Genomic DNA, 19,437 nt, shown 5'->3' with positions numbered 1-19,437 from the left:
ACAGCCCAGGACACATGGTCACTTTTAGAAGATCAAAGGGACTCTGGACTATCTGGGGTCTAAGGGGGAGGACCCCGGCTTCTGATAAGTGAGTAATATTAGCAATTAGTATCAGGTGTTCCAGACAGGTGACTACAAGTGGATCCCATCCATGGGGGTCAGTTCTCAGAGGCTGTGTAAGGAGTCACAATCTCCATTTGCCATTTGCTGAGGTTCTTGGAGGAAGCTGTTTGAGCCAAGTATCCCAAGGGGGGCACAAAGGGAGGAGAGGTTCTCCAGGCAGAAATAACACCTGGTGAGTTACAAGGCTAAAGGAAACAAGGGATTCTCAACTGGGGGCGATCCTCCCTCCCACCCCCCAGGTAAATTATAGCCATATCGGAAGACATTTTCCATTGTCTGGATTGGAGGCAGGTGCTGATGCTACTGGCATCAAGCGTGCGGATGTGGGATTGAGGGGGGTGGGGGAGAGCCAAGCCCTGCGTACGTACTGCTTAACACCCTGTGACCAGATCCCCTAGACTAAAAATTCGGAATAAGTGAAATTAAACTCTAATCCTTGTACCCTCTCTTCCCTACACTGTCCTCCTGATGAACTATTAACTGGTACGAACTGCATTCGAGGGGCATCGGAAACAAACATCTACTGATTGCTGAGAAAACACCCTACTGGGAAAGTTACCCCCCCCCTCCTGCTGTCTAGACCGCCTGCACCTCCTCCTCCGACCTGGAAATGAGAAGCCCCACACTTCCCTCACATTCCTTCTCCCCTTGCATTGTGTAATCACTGAGCTCCTGCCATTCCAGGAGCTAGATTTTTGGGGGGTGCCTATCCTGCTGACTCCCTTGATGGCCATTTCCAATAAACTCTTTTGTGTAAGGACATACTCCTGGTGCAGTTTGTTTTACTGGGTGCGAGCAAAAGGCCCAGTGATGTCGTTTACACCTTGGGAGAAATCCGGCTCTATAAATTTTCCTGTTCTGGACATTCCATGTAAGTGAAATCACACACTCTATGTGGCTTGTTGGATCAACATGTTTTTGAGGTTCCTTCACCACCTTTATTTCTAATAAGGGGGGGAAGGAGGCGACACAGCTGGGGGAAGCAGCCCGGTGTCACAGAGTGGCTGAGTTGTTCTGACGCCAGGCGGTTGGGCCGGCGATGCTGCCCCTCCCTGGAGCCGAGCAACGTAGAGTGGCGAAGGGGCGGGGACTACAACTCCCGGGGTGCCCCGCGCGGCCCGCCGGACTACAAGTTCCAGGCAGCCCCGCGGCGGCAGGCGGCGGGCGGGCGGCGGCGCCATCTTGAACGGCGGCGCGGATTGAATGAGCCCGCCGAGCGGCCGCCGTCCCGAGCCGCGCAGGCCTCGAGCTGCAGCCGCCGCCGCCGCCGCTGCCATGGCCACGCCGCTGCCCGGCCGCGCGGGCGGGCCCGCCACGCCGCTGTCGCCCACGCGCCTGTCGCGGCTGCAGGAGAAGGAAGAGCTCCGCGAGCTCAATGACCGCCTGGCGCACTACATCGACCGGGTCCGCGCGCTCGAGCTCGAGAACGATCGGCTGCTGCTCAAGATCTCCGAGCACGAGGAGGTGACCACGCGCGAGGTAGGCGGCGGCCGGGGGGCTGGGGGCCCGGCCGCGGGAACGAGCCGGGGTGGCCCCGCGGGGTCCCCGGGGTGTGCGGGGCCCGCGGCGAGGGGTTCGCGCTGGGCGGGCCCTGTCCGCTGAGGAGCCCCGGGGCGTTGCGGGCCCTGAGAGAGGGGTGCACGCTCTGGCGGGCCCCGACCACCGAGGGATCCCCACGGGGCTTGGGGTCCCCTCTTGAGGGGGTGGTTGAGGCGTGAGGGTCTACCGAGAGGCTCTCCACGGGTTTCTGGGCTCCCCGGCCGGGAGAAAGGGCCGATTGGAACCCTGAGTGAAGGCTGGGGGCGCTGTCCACTGTGGGGTTCCCAGGAGTTTGGGGTGTTTCCTTGTCTAAAGGTGGGGGCTGCATCAAGCCCGCAACCGTTAAAGGGTCCTCAGGGGACTCTGGAGTGTGGGGTGCATCTTGCACACCGGGGCAGTACCATAGTTTGGGGTTTTCCCTGCGAGAGGCGGCTGGTGCGCCCCGCCCACCGAGGGATCCCGGGAGATCTCCTGAGAGCCCTCGAGGGATTTCAGAGGTGCCCTTAAGCCGAGATGCAGACTGGGCGGGCCCCTTGCTCGGAGGGATCCCCAGTGTATCTTGGGGCCCATAAACCCCCGATGGCGATGGGACAACCCTGCTCATCAAGGGGTCCGAGGAAGTTAGGGGGCCCCGAGTTTGGGGTGCAGGCTGAAGCTTGCCTGCCCCTCTGATCTGGGGCTGACAGGAATTGTGAGGAATTCTCTGGGGATGGGTTTGGGTGTGGGAGTGGTGGGGGAGAAAGTTGTGGGGGGATGGTTCTCTGGCTGGGTGTCTGGGAATCTCAGTCTCTGGAAAGAGGAGGGTCTTACAGGGTCTCTGGGGTGCCAGTTTTCTGGAATTTTGTACAAGTCGCATGATGAGTCCTGAGGAGTTTGGGGACAGGGGGTGGGGGGTAGGCATTAGGCTCTGGGCTATCTGGCCCTGGGCAGGGGGTGGGGGAGTCCCAGGGGAGGGGAGATTTTGGAAGGCCTTGGGGTGGACCTTGGGCCATGTTGGCTGGTGGGTGGGAGCCTTGTAGCCCCACCTAGGGGGGGTGACCTGAGGTCTTGTGGATCCAACAGAAGTCTGGGATATGGGGTGGGCGGAGGACTTCCCTTCAGACACAGGAGAGGGTGGATGCGCCCCACCGGCCTAGGAGAGGGGAGGGCCAGTGTCTGGGGGTCCCTGGTAGGGACCTAAGTATACCCATGCTCTTTTCTCTTTTTGGGGATCCCCAGATCCAGAGACATGCCCTCTGGGAAGGGGAGAAGGGGAGTACTCCCCACATGTGAGTGGGGTACCCCCTGTGGGCCACAGGAGTCGGGTGCTGACCCACGGTAGCTGTGTGAACGTGGGTAAGCGCTGGGGTGGTGTCACCCTCCTTCTGTGCCGTCTCGGGCAGGCCACTGGCCTCTGGGTCTCTGCCTCCTCTGTGAAGTGGAAGTCGTTGTAGCTGGCCGGCCCCTGTGGGCTTGCTTGCGGGGCCAGGATAGTCTTGCTTTTGTTCGAATCCAGGATGAGCTCTGAGGGTTCTCTTCAGCAGGGGCCAGGACTGGCCAGCTGAGAGAGTGGACTTGGGTGTTCGGGCAGGAGGTCGACCTGGTCAGCGGCCCGGCCACGGTTGGCAGGGGAGTGACACTCTGCGTTCCAGCTGCGTGGCCGTGGAAGTTTGTTTTGTCATCTGTGCCGTGGGGCTGGAATGGCCCACCCAGAGCAGAGCAGGGCCACCTTGTCTGGCTCCTGGTCATACATGGGCCTCCCTTGGGCCACCTGCAAATGGGGTAAACCTCCACTGCAACCTTTGGGGGTGCTGGGTCCCATGGGCCCCCGGAGCAGATGCCGGGAGCCCCAGCCACTGAGCTCCCTCTGTGTGGGCTGCAGGGTTGTTTCTTTCCCAGCTAGGGCTTGTTGGTCAGCTGGGCTAACTCGTGGGGGTACTTGCCCCACTTGGCTGCCACCCAACCATGACTGTCCCTGGGTGTGTTCAGAGTGGGAGCTGGGGGGATCCGGGCTGCTTGGGCGGGTGGGGTGAGAAATGCTGTCCTAAGGTTCGGTGGGGAGAGAGGACCTGGAGCAGTGGATGAGGCTGTTTTGGGGGACTGGCATGGAGATGACCTTAAGCCACCCAGGGGCCCAGACTTGACGGGCAGGCAAGGTGGGTCTCAGGCCGGAGCGGGTGGTGTGGGAGGGGCTGGGCCGTGGCCTGCTAAGGGACATGGGTGTCCTGTGCTCTTTGTACTGCAGGTTCTCACCTGCGGAATCTGCCCTGGGGGCAATGTCTGGGGACAAATGGGGTGTTAGGCTGGGTGGGTATTATGAGTGGGGGCGAGGGATGCTGCTTAGCACCCCACGGTGCCCAGGACGGCCTCCCACAGAGTGATGGGGACCCTGAATGCCATTAGTGCCAAGGTTGAGGAACCCTTTGAAGGTGCCACTTAAAAATAGTATAAAGGTGGGCCTCCCCTGGTGGCGCAGTGGTTGAGCGCTGGGCTGCGAAGCTGCCCGCAGCCTCTGTAGCGCCTGTTCGATCCCCGCCCACTGGTGAGGGTCCCACATGGCGTGCAGACCTCTCCTGCCGCGCCCACTGCTCCCCTCAGCAGTGTATTTCGTCATTCTGCCTGTTCTGCTCCCCGCTCTGGCTCTGGTGAATTCTCTCACTTTCCTGCACTTCTGACTGTACCCAGTACTTGTATAAATAAATAAAATAAATCTTCAAAAAAAATAAATAAATAAAGGGCCACACACTGGCAGTCCATCCAAGACTTCCGGGACACCAGGTAAAAGGCAAGTTTGCTCCACTGGTCCCCCATCCCCCGTGAGGTCGGTGGTGTCGGCCTTTCCCATCCACATGCCCCGCCCCCACTTACAAGGATGCCATTGGTACCCCTTGGCAGGGCGGTCAGTGCTGCAGGTGTCACTGTGGGGGTGGCTTTGGGAAAGCAGCAGGGTAGGAGCTGGCCAGATTTCCTTTTGAGAAAGATCATGGGTGCGAGCAGGAGAGACGGGAGGAGGGGAGGTATCTCCAGGGAAACCCCCCCCCCCCCACACACACACCAGGAGTTAAGTCCTCCAGGAGAGAATCTTGGTTTTGCTTTCTTTCCCTCCTGGCCCAAGCGCCCTGTTCTGCTGGGGTAGGGGGCTCCCCAGGTGCTGCAGGGAGGAGGGACTAGACCAGGAACTTGAGGGTGAGGGTGAGCTGTGCTTCTCAGCCCAGGGTGATTTTATAAAATGATTTTGGGGATGCAGCCAAGTCCTCACCTGCTGCATCCTCCTCCGCCACCCTCCCCCCAAAGAAAAGGCTCCCCCTGCCAAGGCCAACACGTGTTGACACTTGTTGGGATCCCGTGCCTGGCCCTCGCAGGTCGCCATGAAGACAGTCCCAGCCTCCCTGTGGTGGTGTGAGTGAGGGCACAGGTGCCGGGCAGCTGGGCCTGCCGGGACACCACCTGTTCCATGGTCTGAAAGAGCCTTTGTGCGGTCTGCTGCCTGTGTCCTGCCGTAGACCAGGGTCAGCACATGTGTTCTGGAGAGGGCTGGTGTCCGCGGGCCTGCCTGTCCCTAGTGGTGCGGGACCATCGAACTCCTGACTCCTCCATGGGCTGGGTGTTGGGACAGCTGCCAGTGATGCCTGATTTGTATGCACTGGAACTGGAATTTCCTAGAATTTTCCCGTGTCACAAAATACCTTTTTCTTTTCCTTAATTCTCCCTCTGTCCTCTGGCTGTTTAAAAAAGCATAAAAGCCATTCTGGACGGGGGCAGGACAAGCATAGGGCAGAGGGCTGGAGTTTGGACTGTGGAGCTGAGTCTGCGGAGCTGACTATAGAGAATTGCCTCTTCAGATAAACACACGAGTGTGCGTGTACAGAGGAGCCCAACCTTGAGCTCCAGCCCAGACACCTGTGGTGGCCAGGCAGGTGGCCCTTGAGCCAGCCAGTATCCAGGTCTGGGCAGAGCCTAATGGGGACCCCAAATTTCAGTCGTGGAGACATGAACCCAGTGGTGTTACTTGGCCTTAGTTTTTATTTTTATTTATTTCTTAAAAGATTTTCAGTTATGTAAGAGCTGGGGCACAGGCCAGAGGCAGGGGAGGGTGAGATAATTCACCAGAGACGGATCAGGGAGCAGAACAGGCAGATTGTCCGAAATATGCTGCTGAAGGGAGCAGCAGGCGAGACAGGAGAGGTCTGCCGCACCATGTGGGTATCTCCCTGGCCGGGCGGGAATTGAACCTACGCTGCAGAGGCTACGGACAGCTTCACAGCTCTGTGCTCAACCCGCTGCGCCGAGGCCTGGCTTTAGTTTTTAGGCCAGTTTTAGAGAGGCTTGGCGGTCGTACGGTGTCCCGTGAGCATCTTTACCAGTGTGGACACGCCCTTGTAAGCTTACACAGACCTTATTCCGGTTCCTCAGTTTCCCAGATGTTGCTTACTCGCGGTGCCTGGGCAGGGGGCAGGGGGCGGGGGCAGGAGCTCTGGACAATGTCCTGTTCACTGTTGACTGTATCCGGCTGGGGTGATGGGATGAATAATATTTTAGTGGAATCTTTTAAAAATACAAATTTACACACAAAAAATCTGCAGGGGCTGAAATATCAAAAGTTTCCAAACAGTGTCGGGATTACTGAGCTCCCTTCGGCCCTGTCCAATGTAGCACCGACCTGGCCTGGGTCCCTTGGTGGGTCAGTCCATCCCGGGCCCTCTTGCCAGAGACGGTGCCCCAGGACGTGTGCGGCTTGGGGAGGCGGGGAGGCAGGGCAGGAGAGCCTGTCTGGGCTTTCTGTCAGGCTTCTAGACCCTCCCTTGGACTTAGTGGAAGGCGAGATGGTAGGAAAGAGAGCAAAGACATGTGCGTGAACAGAGGCACCCAGCTATCTTGGGAGTATGGAGCTGGCTTGCTGCTTTAGGGTTTATTCCAGAAGTCAGTCCCCAGAAAGTGGACATGGAGGGTGTGGCCTGAGGTGACCACCTCTGAGGGCGGGCCCTTCCTGTGCCTCCCAGGGGAAGGATCGAAGGGGCCACTAGGATGCAGGAGGAGGTTTGTTTTTCGTCTGTTCCCCATCCCCCCACCACTGTGTGCCCCCATTTCTGAATTGCCCCAGACCTTGACGGGAAGGCAGTTGACTGTTACGCGCCTTGGTTCCCCACCTGGAGTGGGGCTGGAGCCCACATCTCACTAGCCTGTGGGATGAATGACCGAGAGCACCTGGATTGGGGTGGGACAGCCACGGTATGGGGGCTGGTAGTCTCTGACCATTGGACCCCACCTCCTTGTCCAGACTGACATGGTGCGTTCTCATTTTAACCCTCAAAAGTCCCACATCCAGGAGACCCCTTTGGCCAGGCAAACCTGATTAGTTGTTCACCCCACCAAATGGCATCTTCTTAGCAGTTGTCCATCTGTGCACCTCTTTAAAGTTCACAGTCAGTGGCTTTAGTATATTCACAGACACATGGACATTCACAGAACATTCTATCACCCCGGAAAGAACCCCCGTCCCCACTGGTGGTCACTCCCATCCCCACCTCGACCCCTGGCACTGCGCACCCTCTGTCTGTGGACGTGCCTGTGCTGGACATTTCACACTGTTTTGTTGAAGGTCCCTCCGTGTGGTGTGTGTGTTGAGCGTTTACTTCTTTTTGGGGCCGAGTCATGCTCCACCATGTATGAGTGGACACGTGTGTTCTACCTTGTGGCTGTTGTGTTCGTGCTGTGAACATGTGTGTGCAGTTTGGTGTAACATGGGTTCATTTTCCTGGTAGACACCTAGGAGTGGAATTGCTGGTGTCCAACACCCCTGCCAGCTGGGTGTGGACGTGCTGGTTTCTCCACGTCCTGGCTGCCACTTGTTGGTCTTTTTGCTCCCAGCCACCCTAGCGGGCGAGGTAGCATCTTACCGTCCTGGTTTGGCCCCAAATATTTGGTTCCATACACATGTGAGTGGCCCTGTGTGCCTAAACGTGGGGGTGGGGCGGGGCCAGAAGGCTGGTGACAATGAGTTGTACACTTGTTCTCTGGGTGGGGGAGAAGGAACATGGACCGGTCAGGCAGGCTGCGTGGCCCCAGAATTTGGGGCCCCAGAATTTGTGCTGGTCAGGGAGCTGCTGGGGGTGTGTTGGTTTTGCTGATTTTCTCCGACCTGGTGAGCTGGCTGTAGGGCCGTGTCTGGAGCAGGCAGTCTCGGCCCACCTGCCGTCTGCCTCGGGTAGGGAAGGGGCTTCACCTGGGCCTTGCTGTCCCTCAGGTGAGTGGCATCAAGACGCTGTATGAGTCGGAGCTAGCCGATGCCCGCAGGGTGCTGGACGAGACGGCCCGAGAACGTGCCCGGCTACAGATCGAAATCGGGAAGCTGAGAGCTGATCTCGACGAGACCAACAAAAGGTGGGCTGCAGCTGGGGGGCATGTGCAGGGTGGGGACCTTCACCCTCTGTGTGGCAGGGACCACCTGGCCTTCAGGGCCTGTGTCCATCTAAGTGGGGTTTGGACAAATGTTTCATGGCGCGAATCCCCCATAGAAGCGTCACACAGAATAGTGCGTGCTCGGTCCCCTTCCCCTTTCCTGGAAGCCACGGGTCCTTTCACTGATTTTACCTTCTCCAGAATGTGCTGTTGTTGGATTCCTAGCGTGTAGCCTTCATGCCTCCCGTGGCGCAGAGCAGAGCGCCAGGTAGACCCCCAGTCAGCCGGCCTTTGATAAAGCAACACAGGCCACCTGCACATTTCAGAAGCAGCCCGGCAGACTATAGATCATCCCGTTCACTCGAAACAGATTTGAACTACAAAAGAATGCGTGCTTCTTGGAGAAGATTAAAGGAATTCCAAAATCAAAGAGAAAAACAAATCTCCATGAGCCTCACAGTCGCTGTGGACTGTTTCTTTACCACCCAAACTTAGAGTTGTTGAGTTTTCCACATTTCCTGACCCTTGGGTGGTGGGTGAGCAATGCTGTCCTGACTGGTCCAGCTGCCCAGGCTTGAACTCCCCCCCACCCCCACCCCGTCCCCTGCCCCGTGCTCTTCTCCCAGGAGAATGGCCGGGGCTCCCTCCCGAGCTTTGCGTTCCAGGGCCACCCTGCAGGAGCACCTGTGCCCTGCTCGGGGTCCTGCCCCCGCATGGCCCCTTCTCTGCTTCGGCGTCTGTCATTCTGACACAGCCCCTGCTATCTGCGCCTGAGAGACTTCTTCACAAGGCAGAGGTGTTTGCAGTGTGTGTGCTGGGAAGATGCCTTCTCCACAAAGCTGGCAGCCAAGGAACAAGTCCAGTGTCCCCAAGCCCCTGCAAATTTCCTCCAGGAATGTGGGGCTTAGCCCCCTCCCCCGGGAGTGGAACAGCCAGCATTGTGTGGCTTCAGCTCAAGAACCTGGGCTCCTGGGAAGCCGGGCCCTTCCTGGAGGCCACTGCCACACAGAACAGGGTCCTGAGGGCTGCTGGTAACACCACCAGCCTTGTGACTCAAGTGACTGGACCTTGCGCACTACGCCCCCCCTTCACAGGAACAGGACAACCCCCCCCCCCCCAGTGTATCTCAACTCAGGCTCCCCTGCCTCCAGGGAGAGTGGCAGTATCTGGGGACATCTCTGGTGTCACTGGGGTGCTCCTGGTATTGAATGGGTGGGGCCTGTGATGCTTCTCAACCTCCTGTAGTACCTGTAGTGTCTCCCCTTACATGAGGTTTTTTTTTTTTTTTTTTAAAGATTTATTTATTTATTTATGCAAGCACTGGGTACAGTCAGAAGTGCGGGAGGGTGAAAGAATTCACCAGAGCCAGAGTGGGGAGCAGAACAGGCAGACTGATGAAACACTGCTGAGGGAAGCAGCGAGCGGCAGGAGAGGTCTGCACGCCATGTGGGACCATCGCCGGCGGCCAGGGATCGAACCGGTGCTGTAGAGGCTGCGGGCAGCTTCGCAACCCAGCGCTCAACCGCTGCGCTACCAGCCCCCCTACATGGAGTTTTGAACCCACAGCCCAGGCCTCATTACCGAGGGGAGCTGCCTGCACTCGAGGGCCACTCCCCACTAACTTCCGCTTTTGACTTCCAGCTCCAAGAAGAGGGAGGGAGAACTCACTGTGGCCCAGGGCCGTGTGAAGGACCTGGAGTCCCTGTTCCACCGGAGTGAGGCAGAGCTGGCCGCCGCACTCAGTGACAAGCGCAGCCTGGAGAACGAGGTGGCTGAGCTCCGGGCCCAGCTGGCCAAGGTAGGAAGTGGGCCTCGGTGGGGATGAGCTCTGTGGTGACGGGCACGTGCAGCTGCAGGGCTGGGGCGGCTGAGGGGGTTCTGGCAGGTGTGAGCTGCCTGGGGTTCAGTGTCTGACCCGTAGGCCCCATATGTAGTAGACACCCCTCTTTGGAGTTTGTCTATTCAGGGGGCTCCCGTGGCCCCGAGGAGCCACAGGGGTCCAGCAGGAGGTTGTCCTCTCAGCCTGTCCTGCCTCCTAGGCAGAGGATGGCCATGCAGTGGCCAAGAAGCAGCTGGAGAAGGAGACGCTAATGCGCGTGGACCTGGAGAACCGCTGTCAGAGCCTGCAGGAGGAGCTGGACTTCCGAAAGAGCGTCTTTGAGGAGGTGAGCCCATGTGGTCCACCTCCAGCCTGGATAGGCCCGCGTGCCTGGGGCGGCTGTCACAAGTCACACACGCAGGGACCTTCAGCAACAGGGCTCTGTCCTCCCAGCTCTAGGGCTGGGAGTCCAAAGTCAGAGTGTTGCAGGGGCTGCTGGCCCTTCAGCGCTGGGAGCCCCGGGCATCCTGGGTGCATGGCTACATCATCCGGTCTCTGCCGACACGCTGGTGTCCTCCCTCTCTCCTCTCTCCTGCCTCTTACAAGGACACTTCACGTGGGGTTCAGGGCCCACCCCAGTCATCCAGGCAGCTCTTATCTCCAGACCCTTCAGATCTGTGAAGTCCCTGTTTTCAACAGTTCCACTCAGGGTTAGGATGTAGGCACACCTTTTGGGGGGGGGGCACCATTCATCCCACTACAGATGTCCCTGTCAAAAAGAGGGGTCCAGATGGACCCCCCATCTCTGGCTTGTGGTTCCTCCCACATCATCACAGAGCCCATTGTGTTGTCAGGGCCCAGAGCGGAACCCTGGGGGTCCCCCAGTCCCTGCAGCCACTGCCCGGGAGCCTGCGAGCAGGAAGGATGCCCATGCGACTGAGGAGCGCCCTTGTGCTCCAGCCGGTCCCCTCCTGGGCCTCGGGGGCTGCACGGGGAGCCCAGAGGGAAGCTGGAGGGAAGGCCAGGAGTGCTGAGATGGGAGCTGAGTCCACACCTGTAAAGGCATCCATGGGAGAACGTGTCAGGGGACCCTTGAAGGAGCCTGTGAGGGGGATTGTGGAGGGAACTGTGCAGAGACCCCGGAGGGGGCCTCTGAGGTGGACTTTGAGGAGCTTTCGGCAAGAATCTGTAAAGAGAACCACAAGGAGGCCCTGGCAGAGAGCTGTGGGGGACACCATGAAGAAGGTGGGTGTTCTGGTGGTGGGGCTTGGCAGCCCCCCCCCCCCCCCCGCCCCCAGGGCCATGAGGTTCACCAGTTCTTTGTTTTTACAAACCCCTGCCATGGCAACACGTGACCAGGTCCGGGGCCTTGGCACTTGCTCTCCTAGAGCCCCAGGTCTGTCCAAGAGCAGTGACAGCTGAGCTGGTCCACTGGCACCTGCTGACAAGGGGGCAGGGGCATGGGTGGGCCAGGCCTCCAGGGCCGGTTTAACCAGGTGTCACTGTCGCAGCCCACGCTGGTGTCCCAGAACTGGTTTCTGCTGCCCCTTGAGTCTTGCAGGCCCTGGGCACCTGGGGTGGACTTTGACATATGTGTTCCCGTGCCGTATGAGTGAGTTTAGAGTGAGTTAATATATTCACAGCCCTCACTCATTCTGCGTACCGCCGCATTCAGAGCATTATCCGAAAAGAAACCTTGTTCCTATTAGCATTCTGGGTTTTTTTCCTATCTCGGTTTTTCCTAAGTGAGATTAAAAACTAACTATTTAAAAGCATACAGTTTGGGGCCTCCCTGGTGGCGCAGCGGTTGAGCGCTGGGTTGCGAGGCTGCCCACAGCCTCTGCAGTACCTGTTCGTTCCCCGGCCGCCGGCGAGGGTCCCATAAATAAAATAAAATAAAATAAAATCTTTAAAAAAAAAAATAAAAGCATACAGTTTTATGGCACTTAGTACATTAATAAGGTTGTGCAACCACCACCTCTGTCCAATTCCCAAACATTCTATCACCCGAAGAAATTCTGTTCCTAGCAGTAGTCACTCCTGTCACAGTCTCCCCAGCACGCTACCATGGGCTGACGTGCAGTCTGTGGCTGTGCCTGTTCGGAACATCTCACGTCAGTGGACTCACCGTGTGGACCAAGCAGCCTTTTCATGGCTGTGTAATATACCACACTATGTGGATAGACATGTTTTATTTTTCCCTTCATTTGCTGGGGGACCTTTGACCTGTGTCCACTCTAGTGGTTGTGAGTTGTACAAATATCAGTCAATAATTGTGACGGGGTAAGTAAAGTCCCAGAGGTCATCGTTTGGAAGATTTTGAGTCCTGGTTTGGGCCTTGTGCTTGGGTGAAGAACACTGGTGGCCAGGACAGGGCTCAGTCACCCTGGCTCCCCACACTCGCCTGCTGCTGCCTCGGGTAGCCCTGCTGAGCAAGTCACTGTGACCGTCGACAGGAGGTGCGGGAGACGCGGCGGCGGCACGAGCGTCGCCTGGTGGAGGTGGACAGCAGCCGGCAGCAGGAGTATGACTTCAAGATGGCGCAGGCCCTGGAAGAGCTGCGTGGCCAGCACGACGAGCAAGTGCGGCTCTACAAGTTGGAACTGGAACAGACCTACCAGACCAAGGTGTGGCTCGGGCAGGTGGGACATTGGGTGGCCTCCTCCCTGGCACTGGCCCCTCACCATCCGCCTATCTCTTCTCAGTTGGACCACGCCAAGCTGAGCTCTGACCAGAACGACAAAGCGGCCAGTGCTGCCCGGGAGGAACTGAAGGAAGCCCACATGCGGCTTGAGTCCCTTAGCTACCAGCTCTCTGGGCTCCAGAAGCAGGTGACTCATGAGGGCCCTGGGGACCCCTGGGCCCTGTGGCCCAGTGGCCCAGTGGGGGTGGTGGGCTGCCTCTACTCTGGCGCCCAGTGGTGCCCTGCGGTGTCTTGTCCCCTGTGCTCGTAGTGGAGCACTTTGGCCGCTGCCACCTGGCTGCTGAACCCCTGGCTGTCTCAGGCCTGGTCCCTGGCCCCCGCCCAGGTACCCCTCCCCTTGCTGTCATATGTGTGCAGTCCTAGGAAACAGGAAAGAGGCCCCAGTCCGGGGGCTTTTCTCTGGGCCCAGCCTGAGCTGAGCTGACCTGGCCAACCTCCCCTCGCCTCCCAGGCCAGTGCCGCGGAGGACCGGATCCGAGAGTTAGAGGAGGCCATGGCTGGGGAGCGGGACAAATTCCGAAAGATGCTGGACGCCAAGGAGAGGGAGATGACCGAGATGCGGGACGTGATGCAGCAGCAGCTGGCTGAGTACCAGGAGCTGCTGGACGTCAAGCTGGCCCTGGACATGGAGATCAATGCGTACCGCAAGCTCCTGGAGGGCGAGGAGGAGAGGTGGGTCTTGGGGGAGCCCCCTCCCCAGAGGGGTGAGGAGGCGCGGCGAGGTGAGGGAGCAAGAGAGGTGGTGGGTAGGGAGGGGTGAGAAAGGAACCTGGGGGGCAGTAGGGGTGGCGCCAGAAGAAGAGGTGTGGAGAGGAGGGGCAGGGTGAGGGCTAGGCCCAGCAGGACTGCTGCTGTCTGTGGACCCTGCGCTGCCCCGCCCACCTGTCCTGGGCCCGCTTTCCCAGTCAGGGCTTGGCCAGCCGGCTCTGGGCTCCTGTCAACAGCTACCCTCTCCTCCGACAGGCTGAAACTGTCCCCCAGTCCCTCATCTCGGGTGACCATCTCTCGGGCCACTTCAAGCAGCAGCGGCAGCAGCGTGTCCACAGCTGGGCGCTCGGGCCGTGGCAAGCGAAAGCGGCTGGAGGCAGAGGAGCCCCCAGGCACGGGCTCCAGTGGCATCGGCTCCGGCAGCAGCACCAGCACCAGCAGCAGCTTCCACCTGGCCCAGCAGGCCTCGGCGTCAGGCAGTGTCAGCATCGAGGACATCGACCTGGAGGGCAAGTTTGTGCAGCTCAAGAACAACTCAGACAAGGTGAGACCCAGCAAGGGAGGCCCTGGGGGGCCATCTAGAGCTGTGCGTCAGGCGTCTGTCTCCCTGCCAGGATCAGTCCCTCGGTAACTGGAAGATCAAGAGGCAGCTGGTGGAAGGGGAGGAGATCGCCTACAAGTTCACGCCCAAGTATGTGCTACGGGCTGGTCAGACCGTCACGGTAGGTGGCAGCTGAAAGGCAGGTTGGCCCCCGTGGGAGGGTGGGGTGGTGGTCTGTGGCCCAGCTCTGAGAGCAGCCACCTGCCGTCTGGTCACGGTGACCAGTGTGGCAGTGGCGGGGTCCCACGGTGGAGGTGGATCCGGGCCATCTGAACAGGTGGGCATTGAGTAGAGGTGGTGTGCCCACGGACCCAAGAGCCAGGGGCTCCAGATCCCATCTTGGCCCGCTTGCTGAGAGCTCTTGGCCACTGCGCACCTCCATCTCTCCATAGCCCGAGACCGTCATCCCTGGGCAGGACCGAGTAGGGCCAGAAGGGTTGAGCGCCCGGGCATCGAGGGAGATTGCGTGGTACTTGCCCCTGGACCCAGAGCCATTGCTGAAGGCCCTTCTTTGTCCCCAGGTGTGGGCGGCTGGTGCAGGGGTGGCTCACAGCCCCCCCTCAACACTCGTGTGGAAGAGCCAGAACAGCTGGGGCATGGGCGAGAGCTTCCGGACCATCCTGGTCAATGCCGATGGGGAGGTGGGTACCTGGGCTCGGATGGGTGGGAGCTCTGGGGTGAGCTTCAGCCAGCAGGGCCAACAAATGCAGCCCCGGCCTGGCCCTGGGATGAGCCTGTGGCCGGTGACGGCGGACTGGGGCCCTGCCCTCACTGCACTGCGGTGGCTGCGTGGCTGCCACCCGAGCGTCCGGGGCTTGTGTCTCCACAGGAAGTGGCCATGAGGACCGTGAAGCAGACCGCCATGGCTCGGGAGACGGAGAACGGGGAGGAGGGGGAAGAGGAGGAAGCTGAATTCGGGGAGGAAGATCTTTTCCATCAACAGGTAGCCGCCCGGGGCTGCACATGCACGCACACGTGTGCTCTCGTACGCCATGTTTGTGCTGCAGCGAGACACAGAGCTGGCCCTGAGTGGTTCTTGGCCTCACCCAGGCCTTCCACCCCCACCACGGGGCCCCCAGGTGGAAGCCAGAGGTGGGCAGGGGCGGCTGTCCCTGCCTCTGGTTCTTGTCCCTAGTGTGGCCCTCAGGGTCGCTGGCCCGAGGTCCCCGGGAGCGGGGGACGGGAGGCAGGTTCCATCTTGAGGTGGCGCTGGCACGCCCTGGAGGCTCTCCTCACCATTCCGACCTCACATTTCCTCCACTGTGAGATCCCCGCGACCGGCGGGAGACCCAGAGCCTGGGAACCACCCCGTTGGTAGAGGGTCATGAGACGGCCGGAGTCTGAAACAAAGTTGTGATGTGGTGTGTGGCTCAGGGCAGAGGTGAGGGCGACACGGAATGTTCTGGGGCAGGGACGGTTGAGCCTGAAACCACTGGCCCTGAGCTTCAGCCCCTCCCTGCTCAAGGGTGGTGGGTATCGCCAGCGACCTGCCTACTCAGTGGGCACACACCCTCACCTGACTGCGCCATCCTTCCTTCCAGGGGGACCCCAGGACCACCTCTCGAGGCTGCCGCGTGATGTGAATGGAATTTCCTCATCACACGTCTTTACCCAGAGCCACTGAAAACTATTTTTATATCATTGGCTTTGTTTAGTCCTTGATATATTTCTAGAAAATTTTTAAGCAAACCGCCAGGAGGCGGGGGTGGGTCTGTTACTCTACTTGTGGTGGACGCGGACTCTCCATCACCACTGTCAAGACTGTTTTTTGGTGCCCATTTCACCATTTGGTTGAATTCAAGACCCAGGAACTTGATGGCCAGGAGGTGGGAGGGCCTGGCTGGGCTCTGCGGCTGACCTCCGCCCTCCCCCACCATAGGCACCACGCCAGTCCCGAGCCCCCAGGTGACACCGTGAGTGAAACTGTAATGGTTGTTTCTGTCAGCTTTTTTCAAAACCAAATTTAGAATCTGGTTCCAACCTGGTGGCAGGCAGGGGCATCCCCGTGGAATTTTGGTGGCTCACCCAACCGTAAACCAGAAATTTACGTAATTTTACGTACAACATGAATCCGTTTGGAATGATCCCCTGGGAGTCAGGGATTTTTACGGTCTTGTTTGCCACAATTCCTGCTCTGCCCATGCGCCACGACGCTCTGGGCTGGGCCGCACTCTCCGCAGGTCATTTCTCCAGCCACAGGAACCGCGGGGCCTGAGAGGCAGTGGCCTGGGCAGCGGACGGGTCCATGCTAAGACGTCGCCCAGGTAAATGTCGAGAGGACAAGTCTGATACCCTTAGAAGCACCTGCCTCCAGTTTCAGAACAGCAGTCCACGGGCAGCCACTCCAGGTCCTCCCAGCAGGAGGAAAGTGACTGACTTCCGGGAGAGCCCTCCGGCTCCCTGTTTTCCAACTCTGTGCCTTGTGCATGGGGCTGAGCGACCTCCCCATTGTCTATATATACTCCCATGCATATATCCATATTGTAGCTTTCATCTGTAGGTTTCTTGCTGAAATTATGTTTCTCAGACAGACATGCCAGTGCCATCATCCTATAGGATGGCTCTAGGCCTTACAGCCCAGCTCTGGCCGCCTGACATCCCCGTTTGCATTAGCTTACCGTTTACACCTCCTTCCACATAGATACACAGAAGTTATTTTTTTAATGGATATTTATTTTTTTACATTGGTCAGTATGCAGATTGCCGGATCCCACGTCAGGGTTCACACCAGGGCCACCAGGACAGTCCCGAGGGGCGGTATGGGGGTGGGGGGGTGCCTATCTCTGAACCCCCACGTGGCAAACTTCCTTCAGAAAGTGCAGCTCGAGTCTTAAAGATGCAATACTGAGCCTTGGAGGTGTGCTGTCTCCCACATAGCTCGAGCAAGTTCTGGCCTTCTGTGGGTCACCCTGGGCCAGGAACAGCACACCTGCTTTCCTGCCCCCCCCCCCAAATGTCCGCCTCTCCCTGGGAAATGGTGAGGAGTCAGATCTGAGCCCCAGGCCACGAAAGTGCCGATGGCCAACAAACGCTGCTGCCACTGCATGTAGGATCTGCCTGCAGCCCTTTGCTTTAAGTTCTGGGTTCTTTCCTGACCTGAGTTGTTTTTCTCCTAGAGGGAAATGCTCTACCAAAGTAACTCCTCCCAGAAGGGTAGACACACCACCTTTCTGGTGAGCACCCTGAGTGTTGCCAGCTCTGGTGAAGCGCCATTGCCCCCATGTGTGGCCCTTTCAGGGATGTGCTTTTTGTGGCTACCTGCTGTCTCCCTTTAAGCCTGGCATAGTAGGACCCATGTGGACTGCGTAGGGTCTGGAGAGCAGATGCCAAGGCACTGGGAAAGGTGGGTCTTGGTGACCCCAGAGACCTGGAAAGTCTGCACTGATTTCAGCCACACCCTTCAAATTATTTTTGGGACTCTGGAGGATCAAAGTTGTGTCTGGAATTGGGGGGTCTAGGATTTGCTGAAGAAGTTTTGCAGGCTGAGCTTGTGGACCCACGAAGGGAGCGGGACCCACCCTCCCCCAGGACCCTGAGGTCCCCAAGGTCCCCAGATGCATGGATAGTGGGTGCCTCTGGCAGATGATGGTTCTCACCTCAAAACTGGTTCTCCTACTGGCCCTCATCCGTGTTGGCCTGGCTGAGGTCTTGGGTGGAGCTGGGAAGTGGGCCAGGCACCGGGGTGCCCTTGACTGGGGGGGCAGGGGAGCTGGACTGGGGAGCCCGTTGGCAACGGCCGTTGGTAATGAAGTATTCGGGAACATAGAGTAGAATTCATTGTTGAAATGACTGTGGTCTGGGAAAGTTCGCACTTGTCCTTAAATATGCTTAACTTTAAGCCACTTAATGTAGAAAGGATTCTTTTGTTTAAGCCCCGTCACGTGAGTCCCCGAAGCGCAGGCCGGCCCCGCCCCCGGGCGCTGTCGCCTTCCCCGGGCCCGGCCGCGCCCGCTCGCACCGGCGTCCTCGTGCGGAGGAGCCCGGCTTCCACCCTCGCGGCGGCTGTGCTTGTGCGGCGAATCCCGAGGGCGCGGGGGTCCCCCGGGGCCGGCGGCGAGTGGCACGCCGGGCGCGTCCCCGGGGTTTGTAATGTGCGTTTTATGACTGGAAACTTTTGTACACGCTCCAATAAACGTTTTGGTTTTGAGTCCTGCCTGCCTTGCTCGGCCCGACGGCCCCAGCCCGCTCCTGGAGGGCCGGCCCCGGCCCCGCGGCGCCCGCTCCCCCGTGTCTGGGTCGGGTTCCCGGTCACGCGGCTCCCACTGCGGCGACACCCGGGGGCGGCGCCCGAGCGCGGGGAGACGGCCCTGCTCGCGCCGCCCCGCACCCCCTCCCCGCGACGGCCGCGGAGCCGGCCCGCTTCCGGGGCGCATGCGCACAGGGCCCGCGGCCTCGCGGGAGTTGTAGTCCGCGCGCCGCCCCGCCCACGGCCGCCCGCCTACATCTCCCGTGGTGCCCCGGGCGCCCGGCTTCCGGCCGGTACGGCTCGGCGCGTGCGGCCTCGGTCCGGTTGACTTTGCGGAGCCATGGAGGGCGGCTTTGGCTCGGATTTCGGGGGCTCCGGGGGCGGCAAGCTGGACCCGGGGCTCATCATGGAGCAGGTGAAGGTGCAGATCGCCGTGGCCAATGCGCAGGAGCTGCTGCAGGTGCGGGCCGGGGCGGGCGGGGGCCGCGGGCGGGGGGCCGCGGGCGGGCTGGCGGCTCAGCGCCCGCTCGTCCCGCAGAGGATGACGGACAAGTGCTTCCGGAAGTGCATCGGGAAGCCGGGCGGCGCTCTGGACAATTCGGAGCAGGTGAGACCCGCCGGGGCGACGGAGTCGCGGGGCGTCGCGGCGGGCTCCCTCGCGCGTGCGCGCCTCGCTGACCGGGCTGGGGGCGCCGGCCGGCTGACCCCTGGCCTGCGCCCCCGCCTGCAGAAGTGCATCGCCATGTGCATGGACCGCTACATGGACGCCTGGAACACCGTGTCCCGCGCCTACAACTCGAGGCTGCAGCGGGAGCGAGCCAACATGTGACCGCGGGAGCGCCTCCGGCAGTTGCCCCCACCCCACACCCCCGTTTCATCTCCATAAATGTCTGTTGTGAGGCGAGGACCAGCGTGTGCCCTTGGTGTGCCCTACTGCTGGGACAGTTGTGATTCAGCCGGCCGCCCAGACCTGCCAGCCAGCGTAGCTTGGGTCTTGGGAGGCCCTGGAACTTTCAAAAGTGCTAGCTGCCTGGCAGGACCTCCCCTGGTGTGCCCAGGTCAACCTCAGACCCTGGGTATTGAATGGGTGAGGGACGGGGGACTGTGCTCATACCCCACCTGGGCTGTGAAGTCCCGGGGCAAATAAATTATGGAGGACAGGTGGGCAGCGGAACCCTGCGTGTCTTCCCTGCAGGGGGTATCTGGGAAGAGGTGTCCTTTGAAACTGGGCTCATCTGACTGAGCCTCTTTCTTCCGCCCCTCATCCTCTGCCCAGCTCTGGACCCCTGGCGTAGGTGGTCCTCTCTCTGACATGGAGGTACAGAGCCAGCGTGTGAGGAACCAGGGGCTGTGTTTATTGCAACAAAATATTCAGTAAA

At 59.8% G+C, this 19,437-nt stretch overlaps 2 protein-coding genes across 3 annotated transcripts; both read left to right on the top strand.

Moving 5' to 3' along the window:
* Positions 1-1,326: 1,326 nt before the first annotated feature.
* Positions 1,327-15,455, top strand: LMNB2 (lamin B2; the record flags this gene model as incomplete). 2 transcript variants are annotated; one of them, XM_084251244.1, is made up of 12 exons in its annotated part: positions 1,327-1,602; positions 7,886-8,022; positions 9,682-9,838; positions 10,080-10,205; positions 12,316-12,486; positions 12,565-12,690; positions 13,015-13,235; positions 13,527-13,815; positions 13,886-13,993; positions 14,394-14,513; positions 14,702-14,815; positions 15,414-15,455. In XM_084251244.1, the coding sequence occupies 12 exons, from the start codon at positions 1,327-1,329 to the stop codon at positions 15,453-15,455; spliced, it is 1,887 nt and encodes a 628-aa protein (XP_084107370.1). The 2 variants fall into 2 exon arrangements, with proteins under 2 accessions (XP_084107370.1, XP_084107369.1); XM_084251243.1 differs by having other exon boundaries at positions 10,080-10,245; positions 12,293-12,486.
* Positions 15,456-18,356: 2,901 nt separating this feature from the next.
* TIMM13 (translocase of inner mitochondrial membrane 13) lies at positions 18,357-19,162 on the top strand. Its single transcript, XM_084250946.1, has 3 exons — positions 18,357-18,518; positions 18,597-18,665; positions 18,789-19,162. The coding sequence occupies exons 1-3, from the start codon at positions 18,399-18,401 to the stop codon at positions 18,885-18,887; spliced, it is 288 nt and encodes a 95-aa protein (XP_084107072.1). The 5' UTR covers positions 18,357-18,398; the 3' UTR covers positions 18,888-19,162.
* Positions 19,163-19,437: the final 275 nt, after the last annotated feature.

The sequence above is a fragment of the Talpa europaea genome, assembly GCF_964194135.1.
Source record: "Talpa europaea genome assembly, chromosome: 12".
In the NCBI taxonomy this organism is placed as follows: domain Eukaryota; kingdom Metazoa; phylum Chordata; class Mammalia; order Eulipotyphla; family Talpidae; genus Talpa; species Talpa europaea.
The sequence above is the reverse complement of the archived record's forward strand: the minus strand, read 5'-3'. Positions and strand labels throughout refer to the sequence as shown.

Coding starts and splice junctions, on each gene's coding strand:
- TIMM13 (XM_084250946.1), top strand. CDS start 18,399: ATGGAGGGCGGCTTTGGCTCGGATTTCGGGGGCTCCGGGGGCGGCAAG. Junction 18,519..18,596: donor ATGCGCAGGAGCTGCTGCAG/GTGCGGGCCGGG, acceptor CTCGTCCCGCAG/AGGATGACGGACAAGTGCTT. Junction 18,666..18,788: donor CTCTGGACAATTCGGAGCAG/GTGAGACCCGCC, acceptor CCCCGCCTGCAG/AAGTGCATCGCCATGTGCAT.